General features: G+C 40.8%; 1 protein-coding gene across 4 annotated transcripts in view; it reads left to right on the forward strand.

Annotated features, from left to right (window-relative positions):
* The window catches only part of enc2 (ectodermal-neural cortex 2), a 225307-nt gene that overhangs the window by 155440 nt on the left and 49028 nt on the right, over window positions 1-20839 (forward strand). For 2 of the 4 annotated variants that reach the window (XM_030053022.1, XM_030053021.1), the window contains exons 7-8: window positions 5734-5881; window positions 12260-12450. In XM_030053022.1, coding sequence (XP_029908882.1) covers window positions 5734-5881; window positions 12260-12450 — 339 coding nt within the window. Of the gene's footprint in view, window positions 1-5733; window positions 5882-12259; window positions 12454-20839 lie in introns of all 4 variants that reach the window. The other 2 variants (XM_030053023.1, XM_030053025.1) reach the window with 2 other exon arrangements.

Raw genomic sequence — 20839 nt, forward strand, 5'->3', positions numbered from 1 at the left:
TGCCTAATCCTGAACACTAGGCCTAGTGTTTCTCTGCCAGAGCTATCTGTCAAGAAGAAACCAGCCACCACACCATCTATAGATATTGATCCACAACAGAGCAAGAGTTGACGTTATTCTTTTCAATAACTTGAACATCTAATGTTAGACAATTGAAACTTACCTGACTGTTCTGTTTGGCCAGTAGGTGGTAATGCCATCCAAAAGCTTTATAATCCACTGTCAAGTCAGCAATTGTGTTCCGAGTCTGTAACGCTAGGCTACTATATAAATTTACTATGTCAATGTTGTTTTCCCTCCTCATACTCTTGCAGTATAACACGCTGCTCATCCGCCGTGAAACACGCTGTGTTTTTCCTTGTTGCTCATGTTTGTGATTGGTCAGCTGCCTCAGACTCCGCCCCTTATACGTGCGCGTTCACGGCTCTTGATGAGGCAAACCTGGATCGACTGAGTGAGCTGATAACCAGCGTCGTGATACCAGTTATCCCCGATCACCATGATCTCCATTAGTGTAGCCGGTTAGGTCTGAGAGATCCAGGGAAAACTGAGCTTGCTTCGTGATACAGGCATCAGCTGTACTGCTACCGGTAGTACTAGCTAAGCTAGCTAATAAGTTGGGTGATTCAGGACTTCTCTCATAAGCGCTGGAGCTCGATGACTGAGTCAAGGTTTGTTTTATTAGTAGTGGACTGGACTGGACACAGCAATCCCGGATTATTCGTTAGACTTTTGTTTGTTAGCACCGAGGCGGGGACCTCGCAGAGCACACACCACAGACACATCACAGATTCACCTGCGGAACAGGTAAGTTATGTGTTGTCATGCTAACGTTATCCGATGGTCTTGTTGGAATACCGGTAACTGTTAGCCTTATTGTAACCATGGTAACGTTAGCTAACGTTAACGTAGACGTCACTTGTTTTATGTTGTTGTGCAGCTTGTGTGGGCGGGCTAAGTTAGCTATGGGTTAGCCTATTGTTGACTGCCTGTTCACCTATTGTACTGTAACCCAGAATCATCATTAATAGTAATATGAGCGGAGCGATTGCAGAGCGGTATTTAGAGGAATTGGGGTGAGCGATTCGGTGCGAGGTGCGGGCCGCAGGGGTGGTTGGAGCGGGGCGGTGCGAGCGAATAGCCGTTACTGCGTGAGTTTGGAGCGACTATTTCTTCCGCTCCGAACCGCTCACGTACTCTGGTCCTCAGAAGCAGTGGTGACTCTTGGTCTTCCTTTCCTGGGTCGGTCCTCATGTGTGCCAGTTTCGTTGTAGCGCTTGATGGTTTTTGCGACTCCACTTGGGTACACATTTAAAATTTTTGCAATTTTCCGGACTGACTGACCTTCATTTCTTAAAGTAATGATGGCCACTTGTTTTTCTTTAGTTAGCTGATTGGTTCTTGCCATAATATGAATTTTAACAGTTGTCCAATAGGGCTGTCGCCTGTGTAGTAACCTGACTTCTGCACAACACAACTGATGGTCCCAACCCCATTGATAAAGCAAGAAATTCCACTAATTAACCCTGATAAGGCACACCTGTGAAGTGAAAACCATTTCAGGTGACTACTTCTTGAAGCTCATCGAGAGAATGCCAAGAGTGTGCAAAGCAGTAATCAGAGCAAAGGGTGGCTATTTTGAAGAAACTAGAATATAAAACATGTTTTCAGTTATTTCACCTTTTTTTGTTAAGTACATAACTCCACGTGTTCATTCATAGTTTTGATTCCTTCAGTTAGAATCTACAATGTAAATAGTCATGAAAATAAAGAAAACGCATTGAATGAGAAGGTGTGTCCAAACTTTTGGCCTGTACTGTACATATATATATATATGTATATATACACTACTCACAAAAAGTTAGGGATATTCAGCTTTCGGGTGAAATTTCAGGATGTACCTAAAATGCATTATAACCTTTACAGGTGAACCTAACGTGACCTTCTGTAAACCTCTGAATGCACATGTCCAACTGTTCAATGTTTCAGTACGTTTTGCACAAGTTGCTGTTCTCTAACACGGAGTTTAATGGCAAAATTCACATCAGGTGTTTGATGCTCCAGCTCATCGAGGTCGTATCATTAGGGAATGGCTGCTGGAGACTGGGGTACCTCAAATGGAGTGGCCTGCACTTTCTCAGACCTGCATCCCATAGAAATAGAACCTATGGGATCAGCTGAGTCGCCGTGTAGAGGCTCGGAGCTCTGTACCCCAGAACCTCAATGTCCTGAGGGCCGCCCTTCAAGAAGAGTGGGATGCCATTCCTCAGCAGACAATAACTCGACTTGTGAACAGCATGAGACGTCGTTGTCAAGCTGTAATTGATGCTCAAGGGCACATGACAAGTTATTGACACTGACATTTTTTGTTGTGGTATATCCACCACTGTTGTTGGCTTTTGTTTCAAGAAGTTGTTTGAGATGAGGAAATCACCAGTGCATGCTTCTACTTAAATGCCCTACTTTCATGATATAATATCACTGTAGCATGAACATTTTACATTTTCCATAAATTTCACCCAAAAGCCAAATATCCCTAACTTTTTGAGTAGTGTATATACGTATATATATATATATATGTGTGTGTGTGTGTGTGTGTGTGTGTGTGTGTGTGTGTGTGTGTGTATGTATATGTATATATATTTTTATATATATACACCCCTGATCAAAAGTTTAAGACCTCAGACTTTAAGAGCCCAAATCTTGGCAAAAATGTGGATTCATTGTCATTTTTTGTCAGGTATCCACACTGTCATGACCTCCTGATGGCAAAGGCAAAAAAGCTTTTTTTTAAATCACCTCAAAAATTCATTTCGGCATGCTTGATGTTAGTGTTTCCAGGAGGCTAGTGGGAATGTTGCTCCAAGTGGTGAAGATGGCTTCACGGAGGGCATCCACTGTCTGGAACTGGTGTCCATTTCTGTAAACTTCCCTTGCCATCTGACCCCAAATGTTCTCAATTGGATTTAGATCAGGGGAACACGCAGGATGGTTCTATAGAGTGATGTTATTTCTCTGGAAGAAGTCCTTTGTCAGGCGGGTATTGTGAACTGCTGTGTTGTCCTGTTGAAAAACCCAGTCATGACCACACAGACTATGGCCTTCAGTCATTAAGGATGCCTCTTGCAACATCTCCACATAGCCAGCTGCCGTTTGACGCCTCTGCACAACCTGAAGCTCCATTGTTCCATTGAAGGAAAAAGCCCCCCAGATCATGATGCCGCCCCCTCCACTGTGCTGTGTTGAAAACTTTTTTTGGGTCTACCACTTGACTTTTTTGTTCCATAACCCTCAGGATCTTTTAAGACGTTTAAAAGTCTTACTGCGTCCAACCTCAGCAGCAACGGCACGCTGCAAGAGGCCTTGCTTATGCAGCTCAACAATCCGACCGTGTTCAAGGAGAGAAAACTTTTTTACCTTTGCCATCAGGAGGTCATGACAGTGTGGATACCTGACAGAAAATGACACTGAATCCACATTTTTGCCAAGATTTGGGCTTTTAAAGGCTGTGGTCTTAAACCTTTGATCAGCTGGTGAACAGCCTATTTCAGTTTAATGGTTGTTTGCAATAAATTGCTTACTCAAATTTTTTTTTTTTTTTTTTTTTTTTGTCTCACTCCCATTTCTTCTTTTTGCATTTTGAAGCTCTACTTAGAACCTTAAGATCCAACAGTGCAAAATGTAAAGTCTTGCAATTACTCAACTGGTCTTAAACTTTTGATCAGGAGTATATATATACAAGGATACAAGGAAGTTTATTGGTCATTATACAACAGGTTGTATAATGAAATTAAAAATTGGTTCCCTCTTGACTGATTAATTGATTGTATAAAAAATAAAATTATTAAACATGGAGGAGTGTAGATGGTGCATTTAGTAGTCTCACAGCCTGAGGGAAGAAGCTGCTCTGTAGTCTAGTGTTACGGCAGCGGATACTTCTGTATCTTTTGCCGGACGGCAGCAGGGTGAACAGGCTGTGGCTGGGGTGGGTGTTGTCTTTTAGGATCCTTTTGGCTCTGCGCAGGCACCTCACCTCCCCGATATCACTGATGCTTGGTAGATGGGTATCAATGATGTTTTGGGCAGTTTTAACCACTCGTTGCAGAGTCTTCCTGTCCTGGGCCGTGCACATCCCATGCCAGTTTGTGATGTTTCCAGTCAGGATGCTTTCAATGGCTCCTTCGTAGAAGTTGACAAGAACTTGGCGTGGGAATTTTGCTTTCTTAAGTTCCCTTAAGAAATACAGCCGTTTATATATATATATCACTGATTCTTGAGAATTTGGATAAATCACATCCCACTAAGAAAAATGCTATTTCTGCTGGAAATTTACAACATTTTAATGAATAAAAAGAATCAAGGGCATAATCAGGGGGTCCTTTGCACATTTGTAAGGTTCTTTTATAGGTTTATTTTTAATTTGTATTAATTTAATGATTATATGTTGGCCCATGGCCTACAAAACCAGTTGTTCTCAGATAGGAGATAATCATTTCAACTTGATTAAAACAACAGAAAGTAATAATTTCATTGAATAATATCTTTACCACATGAAAGAGTACATAATAATATGTATTAAAAACTACAAATGATGAGTTTTGAACAATATTACTATTATTTGTGGTTTGCTCAAAATGTGTCCCAGATATTCGTCACCACCGTCAGATATTTATTTAAAAAATAATAATAAAAAAACTACAAGGTCAAACTACAAGGTCAAAAGGGCTCCTCAGGAATGTATCCTGAGGAGCCCTTTTCAAACCTTCAGCTCTACTGCATGCTTCAAGACCGCTCAGGCTCCTGGAAGTTTGCTATTTTCTCTTAAATCTCTTCATATTTTTGGACACTGCTACTGTCACAACCATCACTTCTGTATAAAAAATATTAGATTAGATTATGGAATAAATGTATACTTTTTAAGAAGAGGTCTGATGCAGGTAGCAACAGGGCGAAAACAAGCTGGCTAATGTGAACAACTCATGCTTATCATGTGAAAGAGTAAGTTTTTGTCACCACCGTCAGACGTCACCACCGTCAGGTTTTCTGACGGTGATGACTGAAGTCTGAAAAATGCTTATAACAGAGCTCAGGATTGTTATTTTTTGTATCAAATAGTTAAATAAAGTTGTTAAGCAAGAAGCCATTGACTTGAGTGGTATAAATTTTGGAAATGTATGTTTTAATGAGGCCACTGTCACCACCGTCAGAGGCAGTTATATTGGTTTTAAATGAATATGCTTACAATATGTTTCTTTGGTGCTGTTGAGTTATTAAAGTAATAGTCTCTTTAATACAAAAATATGTTTTTCAAATTAAAAAAAAAAGAAAAACATTACGGTGATGGTGTTGACAAAAACAAAGTAGCCCAATAACTGGAAAAACCTATTTTATGAAAAAAAATGCAAAATGAGGAGGTTGCACCGGTACATTGCTGAACAGCCAAGACCTTGGCCTATAATGATATACCTTCAGATTTTGTAATTTAACGCACTTTTTTTTTTTTTCCAAAACTAAAACCTGTTTTATCTAAATTCCCAAGAATCAGTGATATACATATCCATACATATATATACATATATATATGTATGAAAACGTGTGTGTATGTGAATATATGTGTTTGTATGTTTATATATGTATACATATTGAAGATTAATTTTTAGCCATACTATTACGAGAAATGTCAGTAAAGTTGTGTCTTCTTAACTGTCAGTCCCTGTTTTAACTCTCCTGCAGGTTAATTGTTGAGGAGGCAATACAGTGTAAAAAGAAGATTCTTCAAAATGATGGAGTGGTGACCAGTCCTTGTGCTCGACCACGCAAGGCAGGACACACTCTGCTAATACTGGGTGGCCAGACCTTCATGTGTGACAAGATCTACCAGGCAAAATAAACACACACACACACACACACACACACACACACACACACACACACATACACACACATTCACAAATACACAACTGGGCACAGCACACAAGAGACAACTGTTTATACCAGGGGCCTGTGCTTGAGACAAAATATGAGACAAAATAATAATTGAAGTATGAGAGGTATTCTATTGGCTTTGGGAAAACGTTCATAGCATTTATTTGCAGTGATGTGTATTCAAACTTGTATACCAGCCCTGATTACATTCTCCCTCTTTCTTTCCTTTCTGTCCTCTTCTTATATCTTCTGTGTTGGTTTGGCTACTCTGAACATGTAAAAGACACATGATATTGGGCTCTAAATAAACCTGACCTTGTACTTGAACTTGAATGCATCTGGTCCTTTAGCAGAGCGGGTGTACTGCGAAATGTGTCTTTTTCTGGTTACACCTACAGTGCATGTGCATGGTCAGGGTATCCGCGGGGTTGTAAAAGGTAGTAAAAGGTAGTAAATAAAAGGAGCCCAAATTAAGGCCCTTAAAAGGTAGTAAAAGGTAACTAACACAGTTTTAATTGGTAGTAATTTTTTTCATCATCCCTTCAATATATTATGACTTTCCCATTGATGCTGTTTTTTTCTTTACAGTTCATTTAATTAAAGAAATATTAAAACGAAAAATACATGCGAGCAGGACACCAGGACCTGTGTCGGCGTTGATAGCCAATCAGTGATCCTGACTGCATTTGCCACCCTGTAGCGTGTACTCGATTGGTTCACCTGCCGCATGTTGCGCTCAAAAAAGATTTATTTTATTTATAATCTTATTTTGTTATATTAATATTTACAGTTACAGTTAGTAGTATTTACAGAGTTAATGTAAATAAAAATAATTGTTCACAACAACAAAATATTAAAATGTATTTTAAATCTTACTTTGGCCTCTTCTCTAAACATGTTTTTCAATATAATACTGTTATCTCAATTAAAAGTACTAAAACGGATGCATATGGGACAACAAAAAGCAATTTGTTGTTTTGGCCGGTAAAAAAAATTGCTTGGCTGGTAGATTTTTGTTTATATCTGCAGGCTGCAGGTTTTCATTCCAACTGAAAACTCCACGAAGTGATTTCACTGATTAGTTCCTTCTCTCTGCTTGGAGGTGGGGTGATCACCTGGTGGAGTTTTCGGTTGAAATGAAAACCTGCAGCCTCTCGGCCCTCCATGGCACCAGTTTGACACCCCTGTTCTAACCCATACACCTTTTTTCCCACCATACAACTTCACCGCTTCCTTAGTAGTTTATGTAGGGTTCACGTCACGCCTTGTTTTTGAAGGACACGTTTCCAAACCATGAAACAAGACAGAAAGATAAAACTGATTCTATAAAAGCACAATAAAACAAGGTCAGCATGGTCCTGTCAGTGTTAAAGGTGGACAGTTTTCTCAAACAAAACAGGCGCTGGCGTCCCTTTTTGTACACAGCTTCGCAATTTGCTTCAAAGTTCAGTTTGTTGTCTATGACAGTTCCAAGATATTTATATGTGCTGACACACTCCACTCTCTGACCTTTTAAAACTGTTACCTCTTGATTGGGAGCACTGTTTTTGCGAAAGTCAATGATCATGTCTTTTGTTTTAGAAATGTTCATCTCAAGAAAAGACTTACTGCTCCAGTCAAGGAAATCATTAACAACTGGGCCGTGGCTCGTATCGTTGTTTTTCAGCAGGCTGACAATAACTGTGTCGTCTGCATACTTTAAAATGGTTCTATCCTCTCTGCTGCTACAGCACATGTTTGTATAGAGGATGAACAAGAGAAGAGAGAGCACACATCCTTGTGGGGAGCCAGTGGAGGATGTAACCTGATCCGAAACAGTTCCATTCACCCTCAGTTTCTGTGTTCTGTCAGTTAAAAAGTTCAGAATCCAGCCCACAAGATTGTTGCTTACGTTAAAATCTTCTAAAAGCCTCGAGGCTAAAACATGGGGTTGGATTGTATTAAAAGCAGATGAAAAATCAATAAATAAAAGTCTCGCATGTGTTCCTTTCCCCTCCAGATGTTTAAAAAGCAAATTTAATAAAGTGACTGTAGCATCTTCTACCCCTCTGTTGGGCCTATAAGCAAATTGCATGGGATCAAGGTCATGCTAGGTTGTCTTCAGAATTTCAGATCTTACAAGTTTCTCAAAAGATTTCATTACAATCTGTGTTAGTGCAATTGGTCTGAAATAATTGAGGGTTTTGGGAGAACTGATTTTTGGGCCGGGGATAACAACAGCATCCTTCCAGACTCTTGGCACGTGCTGCATCTTTAGAGACTGATTAAAAATGTACTGAAAAATAGAGCTCAGCTCTTTCACACACGATTTCAGCAAGCGGCCACAAATGTTATCAGGACCATAGCTTTTATTTTGTTTAAGGGAACAGAAGGATTTTTCAACATCCTTCTGGGAAATAAAAAAGTGCTGATTGTCACTCACTTTATGACTCACTTATTGTATTTCCTGACTAAAGTCAAAAGCATCAAAACGTGTATAAAAACAGTTAAGAGCATTTGCAAGTTCAGTGTCCGAGTCGAAGCCATCAAGAGAGATGATACTGCTGGTTTTTGAGTGTTGGAGGCCTGCAATGGCTTTCATGCTTGACCAAGCAGATCCAAGATTATTCATAGCCATCTTGTTGTCCAGCTTCAATTTATAGTCCTGCTTTGCTTTTAAAATCCCAATTTTCACCTCCTTAGTGGCTGTGTGCAGCTCGGAGGCTGCTCCATGTTTAAAAGCAAGTCTCTTGGCCTGTATACAAGCCTTAACTGACCTAGTGACCCATGGCTTATTGTTGGGAAACATTTTAACACGCCTACAAGGAATGATCATGTCCCTGCAAAAGGCGGCATATGAACAAGTTACATCAGCAAGTTCATCAAGATCATCAGCACAGGCTTCTTTAAACATGTCCCAATCAGTGTACTCGCAGCAGTGCTGCAGGCAAAGCACAGCCTCCTATGTCCAGTCCTTAATGTCTCTTGTATGGACCTTTCCCCTTTTTAACACAGTTCTGTATGTAGGCAGGAGATGCACATAGTTGTGATCCCCCGAGCCCAAGGGGGTTAATGGGAGAGATTTATATGCCTCCTTAACGGACCCATAGCAAAGATCAATAATTTTATCCCGTCTGGTTGGACAGGTTACATATTGATAAAAGTCAGGTAACGTCTTTTTAAGGGAGACATAGTTGAAATCACCCAGTAGAAAGATCGGTGCATCAGGTGAGACAGATTGCAGTTTCTGCACCACATCATGGATGACACTGCAGGCAGAAGAGGCATTGGCTTTCGGATGTGAATAAACTGTTGTGATAAACAGTTGCGGGAACTCACGGGGCAGGTAGAAAGGACGCAACGATACACATAAAAGTTCAACATCTGGAGTGCAGATGTGCTCTCTGACAGTCACAGATTTAGGATGACAGTACCGTTGATTTACATAGAGACATACTCCGCCTCCCTGTGATTTCCCTGTTACCTCTGCGTCTCTATTCAAACGGAGTGGCGCACCAAAGCCATCAATAAGCAGGTCTGCGTCCCGATCACGTTCAGTGAGCCACGATTCTGTGAACGTCAGAATCCCACAGTCTTTAAAATCCTTCAGAAAGCGGACATTTCCCTGTAGTTCGTCCATTTTATTCCGGAGGGACTGGGCGTTCCCCAGGATCATCGAAGGCAGGGGAACCCGGTTGAGCCTCGGCTTCCTCATGCGTAACCGCTTTCCCCGCTTCCTTTGGCTTCTCTCCCTCCGTATATCACCACCAGTTCTTGTGTTAGGCAGTTTAAGGATGTGATCCGGAATCTGTGCCGTGATTTTCTGACACACCAGCCGGCAACATGTATTTAAATTGAAGCAGTTCATTTCTGCTATACTGCAGCCTGCTTCCGCTGACAGACTAGCTGTTATTCAGGGCGAGCAGGAGAAACAGTAGCCAGAAACGCATCGTAGGGCGAAGAAAGTCCATTTTAGCCACACTGACTATCAAGACTCCACGAGGGGTGTAAAACAGCACATAAAACAACTTACAAACAAATAAAAACAACAAATAAATAAAAATGCGATGACGCCAAACTCTGATGGGTCGCCGCGTGCGCATGCGCACGCGCACCTCCGGCCTGGAAAGTGAACGTTATGTCAAAAAAACATACTGATACTGATCTTTGTGCATTTTAAGTATTTATACAGAAATTCAGGACCTTTTCTAGTGGGTATACAGCGTATACCTGCGTATGACGTAGACTACACCACTGGTTTGTGTGATATGGGATATAAGTTAACATCTGCAGACTATGTTAGAGATAATGTTACCAAGCAACTGTCAACAAAGATCAAGACAAAGTAGCTGATACATGGCTATTTATGAAAGAAAATGATATATTAACAGGGAATACTGATTTAAAATTATTTCATTATGGTATAGTCAACCTGTATATCAGAGTCATCAGGGAGTTAGGTCAATAATATCAGATTGCTTATCTTTTCTTTTGCTGTTTTTTTTTATTTATCATTTCATTTTATTCAGTCTGCTATTTCTATCTTCTTGGTAACTATTATCAAAGGACACAGGAGTCAAGAAACAATAAGAAACAGACACTGTGTACCCCTCAGATATGTAAAGGGGCTGCACACACCCTACGTTAAAAAAAAAGTAAATAGAAGACTAGTGTATTTTATGTTTGTAGATCAGAACTCTGTGGTGCATATGCACATTTTACATGTTGTTCTCATGCCTGGTGCAGCCAGTTTCATTGATTATAGTGTAAGTGTGTTGTTTCACCAATGAACCGGATCTATGTTCAGTGTAGCCTGATCACCTGATACCATCAGCACTTCAAAATTTGTTAACAGCTGATGCTATAAGCACACCCCTAATGTTGAGATTCCAGCTCATCCCCAAAGCAAAGACAGGCCAAGGAATTAACTAATCCTTTAAGGCTGATACTCATTTGCAAATTTGAAAATTGCTGTGTCAGAATTTCCAGTTTATGCCAACACAAACCTTGCTTTGCTTTAACAAATGTTTAATTACATTACTACATTAGTCAAAGAAATTGCAAAAAAATCAAAAAAGTTACCAGAAAATTTGAAGAAAAATAACATAACTAGCACAAAATCACCTGAAAATAAAAAAAAGTAATGCAAGATCCCTAATCGATCCTACTGCTAATAACTAATAAAAAATAATCAGCTCTCAGCTGTGACCACTGAGTCAGAGGCCAAATGGTCTTATTCAGTGGTGGACTTACAGGGCCCTATAAAATCCTTTTTATTTTTTCCCAAATTCCGTTTTTTCCGTTTTTGGAAATTCTGTTTTAATTTTTGGGAATTCCGTTTTTTACCTTTACTCTTATTTTACTACCAAAAAAGAGTGTGTTTTTAAAGTTAATGACTAAAATGTTGATGACTAAAATGCACACAAATGAAATAGAAATTACCTTAAATTAATTGAAGTAACAAATAAACATCACTTTATTTAACAATTACGTTGTTATAGCAATAAAAGGTGTTACTAATGATTGAACAAAAATGACAAGAGGACGCATCAGTTATTATTTCACCTGAGGGTTGATGTGGGTTAGTGCATGCACACATTTAACTTAAAAGATTGTTAACCAAGTATTGGCCATTGTACATACAGGCTATTCACATTAACTTACAAATGACGATGTTTAGGATGCTGCAGTCTCTTGCATCAATGGTCTCATCCACAACAACGGAGTACTTTTTACCACAGATATTTTGTTTGTTTTAAAAATGTAAATTACTTATCAAACAGACCTAACAATTCAACTACCAATGAATGAGCAGTAGTATGCATGTGATAACATAGATTGAAAAATAAGCCGAAGTGATACCGCTTCTCTGAATAGACAAGCTAAGCCAGTGTGCTGCTGTTAGCCAGTGAAAATAAACCGGAGTGGCAACTCTTTGCTTTGTTACACAATCTATGTCAGTGCGCTGCTGTACCCTGGAAATTTTCTTTGCCTTTTGGGCTTGTACGGTGCCGGTGCAGTTGTTTGTAGTTTTTTTTTCTTGGTGGTGCAGGTGCAGGTGCAGGTGAAATGACTGGAGGGGTTGTGCCACCCAGATTTGCTTCCCTCCATGTAATTTTCCCCAGACATACGTTCATATTCCACACAAGAACGGCATTTCATTTAAATTATGTCAAATTCCACGATATTCCGCGTTAAAAATAGATTCTGTTTTATTTGGCTAATTCTGCAATTCCGTCCGCGATTCCGTGATCGCAGATATTATAGGGCCCTAGACTTAAATACATCTACTAATTGACTGTAAATTGTACACCATCAACAAATTTAATTATCAGTATGACTATTCCATTTTTAGGTCGACCATAAAGCCAAGGAGATCATCCCAAAGCAGACCTTCCTAGCCCCAGAAAAGGAGTTCAGTGCCTGTGCCATTGGCTGTAAGGTGTATGTGACGGGAGGAAGGGGATCTGAGAATGGAGTTCGAAAGATGTCTGGATCTATGACACTGTCCATAAGAATGGTCCAAAGGGCACCCATGCTTATAGCCAGTAAAGTACAACTCCACTTCTTATTAAAAAGTGTAGGACTGAAGACTTCCGGCGGCGCCAAGTTCATGTAGGACGCATACATTTGAGCTCTGCTGATTAGCCAACTTACCAAAACGATATTTGAACAACACTCAGCAAAAATATGCCCAACGACACCACAAAAACGAGCGCTACCGATAGACTCGCTAGATATCAGTTTAGAAACAGAGAAGGGGATGAAAAATCATCGGAGTTAACTGATGCTATCAAGCCTGCTAACCCCGACGAAGCTAGCGCTGGCAATGCAACTGAAACTGCCGCTAACAACCTGGAGGGGATGCTACAAGCTATCGCTCAGTCGAACCGAGAAATACGGGGGGACATTCTACAGATGAGGAGGGATGTAAAGGAATTTGAGGGCCAAACCAAGGAATCATTCAGAAGGCTTGAAACATCAGTTAGAGGTTTGAGTGCACAATTAACAAAGCTGGAACAGAGGGTCGTTGATGTGGAGGAGCGCATAACAACCACTGAGGAAACCAACACAGCCCATGGAAAAGCCATCGCCTTCCTACTGCAACGTGAGGCAGAATTATTTGAACGGTGTGAGGATCTTGAGAATAGGCACAGAAGACAAAACCTGAGGCTGTATCAGGTTCCTGAAGGAAGCGAGGGGAGAGACATGGTCGCCTTCATTAAAAAGCTACTGCCGACGGTGCTGACTAATCTGCCGTTAACCGAAGACGACATCAGGATTGACCGGGCGCATAGAGCACTCATGCCAAAACCGAAAGAAAACGATCCGCCTCGATCCATCGTGATTAATTAATAATTTTGGTGGTTGCCATGGCAGCGCGCATAGACGCAGCGGCTTACAGCTCTCCACTCTCGGTGCCGTATTATATGTTTTTGTATGTGTGAAAGGTTGTGTTTTTAGCTTAAAACACCACCTTATGTTGGGCAATGTACGCGTACAGTCGTCAGCACCTTTTGAGCTTGGGATTGTGCTGCGAGGTACCAATTTCGCCGACTTTCACATCGCTGCCCAGGACATTCCGGAGGATGCCGTTAGAACACCGGGGTCTCCGTGGATAGTTCTTCCCAGCGACAAGTCCAGGAGGAAACGTAAACAAGCAAAGGAAACAACAGTTATCAGGACCTTTTGAGCTTGGGATTGCGCTGCGGGATGCCAGTTTCACCGGACTTTCGTCGCTGCCAGGACATTCCGGAGGACGCCGAGGCTGCAGGGCCAGTGCGTTGACACGGCTGAAAGGACAGCCCTTTGGGCCGCCGCCTCCCAGCTTTTTCCAGCGCCAGGTCCATGGCGAACACGGGATGACGAACTGTGCTTGCACATCCAACAAGTGTTTCTCCGTGACTGTTGAATTTTTTCTGATATCAGAGACATGACTGCAGCCATCTATTACTGGACTTGGCTATTCAACTAGCAGAATGCACGATGCTCTCTATTCTCCCCTGCACCGAAAGGACTGAGCCCTAATTTCGTTGCATTATTATACGTATATGATTGTGCAATGACAATAAAAATCTATCTATCTATCTAAATTTGCGGACTTCACAGTGAAGGAACAAATCCTACAGCACGCCTGGAGACAGCGCACAGTGAAATTGGGTGAGAAACAGATCTACTTTGATAATGACTACTCGCCGGAGCTACAGAAGAAACGCGCTCAGGTCAGATATGTTGTGAAACAGCTCAAGGAGAAAAATGTGAAAGCGAAGTGCATGTACCCTGCCCGACTGAGGATGATGGTGGGATCTGAGGAAAAAACTTTCCAGACAGTGATGGACGCAGCACAGGTGCTTAAAGACCTCAACATCCAGATCCGAGTTGACGAGAGGGATAAAGTAGAGCGCGAGTTGGCCAGACATAGATGGGAGAGACAGGCTGCCAACCGAGGAGGACGGAATGTCAACATGCTTACAGAGAAAGACTGCAGGTTCTTTTTTCACTGAAGAGAGGAGAAATACTGGGCAAAAAGTAAGGTTTCTCCATGTTAACTAGACAGTTGAGTAGCAACAGATAAGTTAATGGTAAATGGTTATAGTTAATTGGTCTTATTACCTTTAATGATAATGGTGTGTTGGGCTATATGTTTTAAAATATACATATCCTTTTCTTCTTTTTTTAAAAAAAAACACTGTTTTAAGTTTATATTTCTCTTATTTATAGTTATCTACACTTTGCTGAGTCCAGAATGTAACAACAGCGTATTAGGTGGTGTCGTTTGGTTTGTGGCATCGGCTGTAACTGACTTATTGAGTGATTTACACTCAGCCACTATGGGGCTGCAGCAGTTAACCCGACAGAAAGGGTCTGCCGCACGATGTGACACTATCCCGGAGGGCTCCCGCCACCCTCTGCCCAATCCTACACGGGGACTGGCCACTACTGGAGATAGGCCAGTTGAGGACTTGGAAGCCAGGTTGTTGTGTTTGAGTTCTAATGTTTTTTGTTGGGAAATGTGTATAGTTTCTGTTTTGTTTTGTGTTACATCCTTGACAACTCATAGGTCTTCTACAACAGATGATGGTGCACTTGACATGTATAAGTTGACTACAAAACATCCCGACAGTAAGGATTGAAATAAGTGTAATATGAATGATCTAACTGTAGTTAGTTATAACATAAAGGGTCTGGGAAATCCAATCAAAAGGAAAAAAATTCTTAACCAACTTAAGCTCTACATTGTTCAGCTGCAATGATACAGGAGACGCATCTCTCCGAAGCAGAACATCTAAAACTAAAGAGAGACTGGGTGGAACAAATATACAGTGCATCTCATGAAGGAGGGAGGAAAAGAGGTGTCGCTATTTTATTTAGAAAGAATGTTTTCTTTAATTGTGAGAAAGTGTTAAAAGACAAGGAAGGTAGATATATCATGGTGATAGGTACGATTGGTGAGAACAGATTTACATTTTTGAACTTATATGCACCAAATGAGGACTGTCCCCTCTTTTTCAAGAAAATAGCCTCCAAACTGGCAGATGAGGGGAAAGGAATCATATTGGTTGGGGGGGACTATAATTGTGTACTAAACTCAAATACGGACCGATTACCTCCTGAAAAGGGACCTAGAACTAGAAAAACAACTACTGTTCTGGGAATGATGGATGGACTTGGCTTGATTGATGTATGGCGATATCATCACCCCAGAGACAGAGACTATACATATAGGTCCCAAGTTCATGGGAGTTACTCCAGATTAGATAAGTTTCTTGTTTCAAAGGCTGATGTGCACAGAGTGACAGAATGCAAGATAGAACCTATAACTTTGTCAGATCATAGTCCCATTGTGATGAAAATAAACTTGGGTCAAGAAAAACAAATCAGATATTGGAGACTTAGGGCCCTATCTTGCGCCAGACTCCCTAAACCCGCTATTTGCGGATTTAGGATTTAGGAAGAGGCCGTTCCCGCCGTAAAAGTTGCTATCTTGTGCACCTCCCGCTATCCGCAAAACACCTCCGCTACCCGCTATATTATGAATAGGCGTGTTTTGGGCGTTATGCCAGTTAAACCAATCAGTGTGCCAGGTGCCATTGCCTTTAAGGGCAGGATGCCCTATCCTAAATCCTAAATCCTAAACCCGCGATGGAGAGAGGGAGGTAGATTTTCTCAGGGCTTCTACTGAGGCTAAAGCAAGTTGGCTTTATATATATATATATATATATATATATATATACATATGATATATTATATTATAGGCGAGTTAATTCGGGAGGTGGAGCCACATGTGTCCAAGTGGACGTGTCACAAGGTTGTACTGATTGAGTAAAATCCCCGGCCACACCACACACACACAAGAGGCAGAGGTGGAACTATGTGTAAACTAATTTATTGACAAGGTAGATTGGGCAAATAAAATATTAAAAATAAAAATATAGCACAGCTGCTGGCTTATGATAAAACAATAAAACGTGCTGGCGTAAGTGTCCAGTTAAAACAGTCTTTCCTCTAAACATTCTATATGAGTAATATACTCAGTCCATTCCAGCGGCGTCCCGGTATCAGTCCGACCGTGTGCGTGGCGAGGCTCCGTCGGGGCGCGCATTGAAGCCGCCTGGGCGCGCTCTCGTAACAGCCCAAACTTTAGGGATAGCGGATAGCGGGTGGTCAGGACCACCCGCTATCCGCTTTCCCTAAAGTGTGTGCGCAAGATAGCAACTTTAGGGAAAGCGCATGAAACACGCCCACGGACACACCTCCAGGCGCAAATGACGGAGTCGGCATAAGGATAGCGGGTAGCGGGTGGCGCAAGATACCGTTTAGGGATAGCGGAAGCTCCTAAATCCGCAATTTGCGGGTAGCGGGTAGTGGCAGCGGATAGCGGGTGGCACAAGATAGGGCCCTTAATGTCTCAATATTGAATGACCCCTTATCCAACAGGAACTACGTGACAGGCTAAAAGAATATTTTGATTTAAATGACATTGGAGACGTTACTCCATCTATTTTATGGGATGGTGCCAAAGCTGTTGTCAGGGGACACATCATTCAAATTACATCGAGACTTAAAAAACAGAGGGAAGCTAAGAGACTTGAACTAGAGACTGAAATTATCAGGCTAGAGAAAGAACACAAAATATCAAGAAAAAGGATCACATTAGAACTGTTAAAACAGGAGAGACAAAAATTTGATGATTTCCTCACATATAAAGCAGAGGGAATGCTCAGATTTACAAAAAGAAAATATTATGAAATGGGGAATAAAGCGAGTAGATTATTGGCTTTTCAGTTACGGAAAGATCAATCAAACCGTGTGGTACCTAAAATTAAACACCCCGACACAAATAGAATTACCTCTCAACCAAAAGAAGTAGCAGAGGCGTTTGCTGCATATTATAAAAAATTATATGAAGGTCAAGAAGTGACTGGGAAGGAGAAAAAAATAACAAACTTTCTAGACTCAATCCAATTGAACAGATTATCACTGGATGAGTCTGAGTTGCTATCCTCCCCCATAACAGTACAGGAAATAATAGATAGTGTCAGTAAATTAAAAAATAGTAAATCCCCAGGTGTTGATGGATACCCTGGGGAATATTACAAGACTTTTGTTGATGAGCTAGCCCATTTTATGTCGGGTTATAACTACGCACTGGATGAAAAGGACCCCCCAAAAACCTGGGCAGAGGCAATCATCACAGTTATACACAAAGACGGAAAGGACCCTACTCAATGTACAGGATATCGGCCGATTAGTTTGCTTTGCCAGGATTTAAAAATCCTGACCTCCATTTTGGCAAATAGATTACAAAGATACATCCGTAAATTAGTTAACAGTGATCAAACTGGGTTCATAACCGGATGGCAGGGCACCAATAATGTCAGACGAGCTCTAAATTTACAATTTATAGCCTCTGGTAGAAAGACTCCATCAATGCTTCTCAGTTTAGATGCTGAGAAAGCATTTGATAGACTAGACTGGGCGTTTTTGGAGCAAACAATGGCTCATATGGGCTTCAATGAAACTTTTTTGAATTGGATTAGAGTGTTTTATATGAACCCGCGATCAAGAGTCAGAGTTAATGGCCAATGCTCTGATTTCTTCGAGCTGGGACGGGGCACAAGGCAGGGGGATGCACTCTCACCAGCTCTGTTCGCACTTAGCATTGAGCCTCTTGCAGAATTGATTAGAAGTAACCCCCTTATACAAGGAATAAGGGATGAGAGGGGAAACCAACATAAAATAGCTTTATATGCAGATGACATATTGTTATTCATTGAAAATCCCTCCCACTCAATCCCAGCTCTTCTGCAAAGCCTAAATGAATATGGCTTGGTATCCAGTTATAAAGTTAATCCCAGTAAATCAGAAGCGATGATGGTGTCCGGGGCATGGCCTAGCCAGCTTGATGATATTGTGGCCTTTCGCAGATCTAAACAGGGTTTCAGATACCTTGGGATCACACTCACTCCCCAGGTAGCACGACTATACCAGGCGAATTACAAAAAAATATTTGGGATATTTAGAAATGAATTGGCAAGATGGGATGTCCTACCATTATCTCTATTGAGCTGAGTGGAGGCTGTTAAAATGAATTTACTTCCCAGAATTCTGTTCTTGTTTCAGTCTCTCCCAGTCGGGATCCCAACATCAGCCTTCAATATGCTGGACAAGCTTATATCTAAATTCATTTGGCAAAATAAGAAACCAAGGGTGAGGCTTAAAACGCTCACTCTTGGGAAGGACAGGGGTGGACTCAGCCTTCCTAACTTGAAATATTACTATTGGGCTGCACAATTAACAGCAGTGGTAGCTTGGGTCAACAACGATGTGGAATCAGGGTGGGTAGACATTGAACAGAACTCATTGCAAGTATTACCTTTATCCTCCTTAGTGTTTCTGAATAAGCAGTCTCAGAAGAAACATGAAATCAAAAATATATGGGTGAAACACACCTTGAAAATATGGTCAACAGTCCAAAAGAGAATAAGAGGGACAGTCGCCCTTTCAAGGGCTATGCAGATCGCTGGAAATCCGGACTTCCCCCCCCTCAACAACAGATATCACTTGTAAGAGTTGAGCAGGGAGAAACCTAAAGGTCATTGACCAGTTGCTCTGTGACACTGGTATACAGCCATTTGCATATCTCCAAGATAATTTTTTTTTACCCCAAAGGGATATGTTCCGGTATTTTCAGATAAGACACTACATCACAAACCATGTAGACTGGAATATAATTAGAAATGCTCCAACCAACATAGAATCTTACTTCATCAATATAATTAAAAATCAGATACCCAATAAAAAACATGTTTCCCACATATACAGAAATCTGTTACTAGATACATCAGACAATACTTTTTATATCAAAAATAAATGGGAGCTGGAGTTAAATATTATAATTGAGGATGAGGAGTGGGAAACAATTTGTAGTGGATGTCACAGAGGTATTAATAGTAACATGTGGAAGGAGTTCGATTGGAAGATGAAAACAAGGTTTTTTAGGACACCTTCTGTTGTCTCTAAATCTCTAGATAACCCAACTGCAATATACTGTTGGAGAGGATGTGGAGTGGTTGGTGACCACTCACATATATTTTGGGACTGCCCAAAGATTCTTCCTTTCTGGAGGGGGGTAAAGAGGGAGATTGATAATGTTTTGGATATTAATATAATATTTACTCCAAGTCAGTTTCTGTTTGATCTAGCTCCTGAAGGCATGTACACTAGAGACCAAAAGCACTTGTTACATATACTCCTGATGACTGCTAGGAAAATGATAACAATAAAATGGCTGAATCCACAGCCACCTACAGTGGCACAGTGGAAAGAGAAATTGAGGGAGGTGTATGGAATGGAGGCTTTAACTGCTCAATACAACTAAGGTCTGATGTCTTTGGGAGGAGGTGGCTACCTATAGCTAGATATCTCTCTAACTGAAGAGAATCCCACATTATGCTGGATTGTCCTAAATGTCTATCTGCCTATTTATTTGTCTATTTATTATTTCTCTCTGATTCAGTATACTCAGCCTTCTAGACCCTACTGGTTTTTGTTTTGTTTTGTCTTTTTGTCATGTCCGATGCACTCATATATAATTTTTGATGTTGTCAAGGAACTTTTGTACTGTTTGTACTGTGTTTCTACTTAAAAAAAAAAAATAAAGTTCGAAAAAAAAAAAAAAGTGTAGGACTAACAGAGGTAGAGTGTGGTACTTTTCAAAGTAACCTTGATTGAATTTAAATAGACAATACAAAGTGCAAAAATATAGTTAAAACAGCTCCCCCACCCAAACAAATCATCAGCACTTAGTAACCCACAAAAAAGAGGTGAAAAAAATCACAGAAAAAATGAAAAAAGATAGAAAATAAAAATTTAAATGCATATATATAAAAATACTGTGATTTCTAGTCTGTTGCTCTCCATTTATTTATTAAATTATTTTTGGCCATTATTTTATTCTTTATTAGACAGTCACAGTGGAGAAAGACAAAGACATAGTAGAGAGAGAGGATGACATGCTGCAAATTCAAATCCAGGCTGGTATGGTTTAGCCTTAATATTATATTGTGTGCTCTCTACATGTTGATCCACCGGGTACCGCACTATTCTGTATTTAGTTCAGCCTTGTCAGTCATTGAGTGCCAGATTCTATAAATTTTAGTCTACAATGTGTAATAGCTGGATTGATATCTGTGGTCACTAGGGGGAAGAATATTGCTCCAAACTTGGTAAATTGTGGTGAGGGAAAAACTGGCATTTTCAAGGGGGGGCCTTTGACCTCTGACCTCCAGATATCTGAATGAAAATGGGCTCCATGGGTACCCACGGGTCTTCCCCTTTACTGACATGCCCACCTTATACTAATCCCATGGAGTTTGGGCCACAAATCATGCAGTACAAATGTGTTGGCCTGTTGTAAAATTGTGTAATTTTT

Source organism: Myripristis murdjan, chromosome 6 (assembly GCF_902150065.1).
Source record: "Myripristis murdjan chromosome 6, fMyrMur1.1, whole genome shotgun sequence".
Taxonomy (NCBI): Eukaryota; Metazoa; Chordata; class Actinopteri; order Holocentriformes; family Holocentridae; genus Myripristis; species Myripristis murdjan.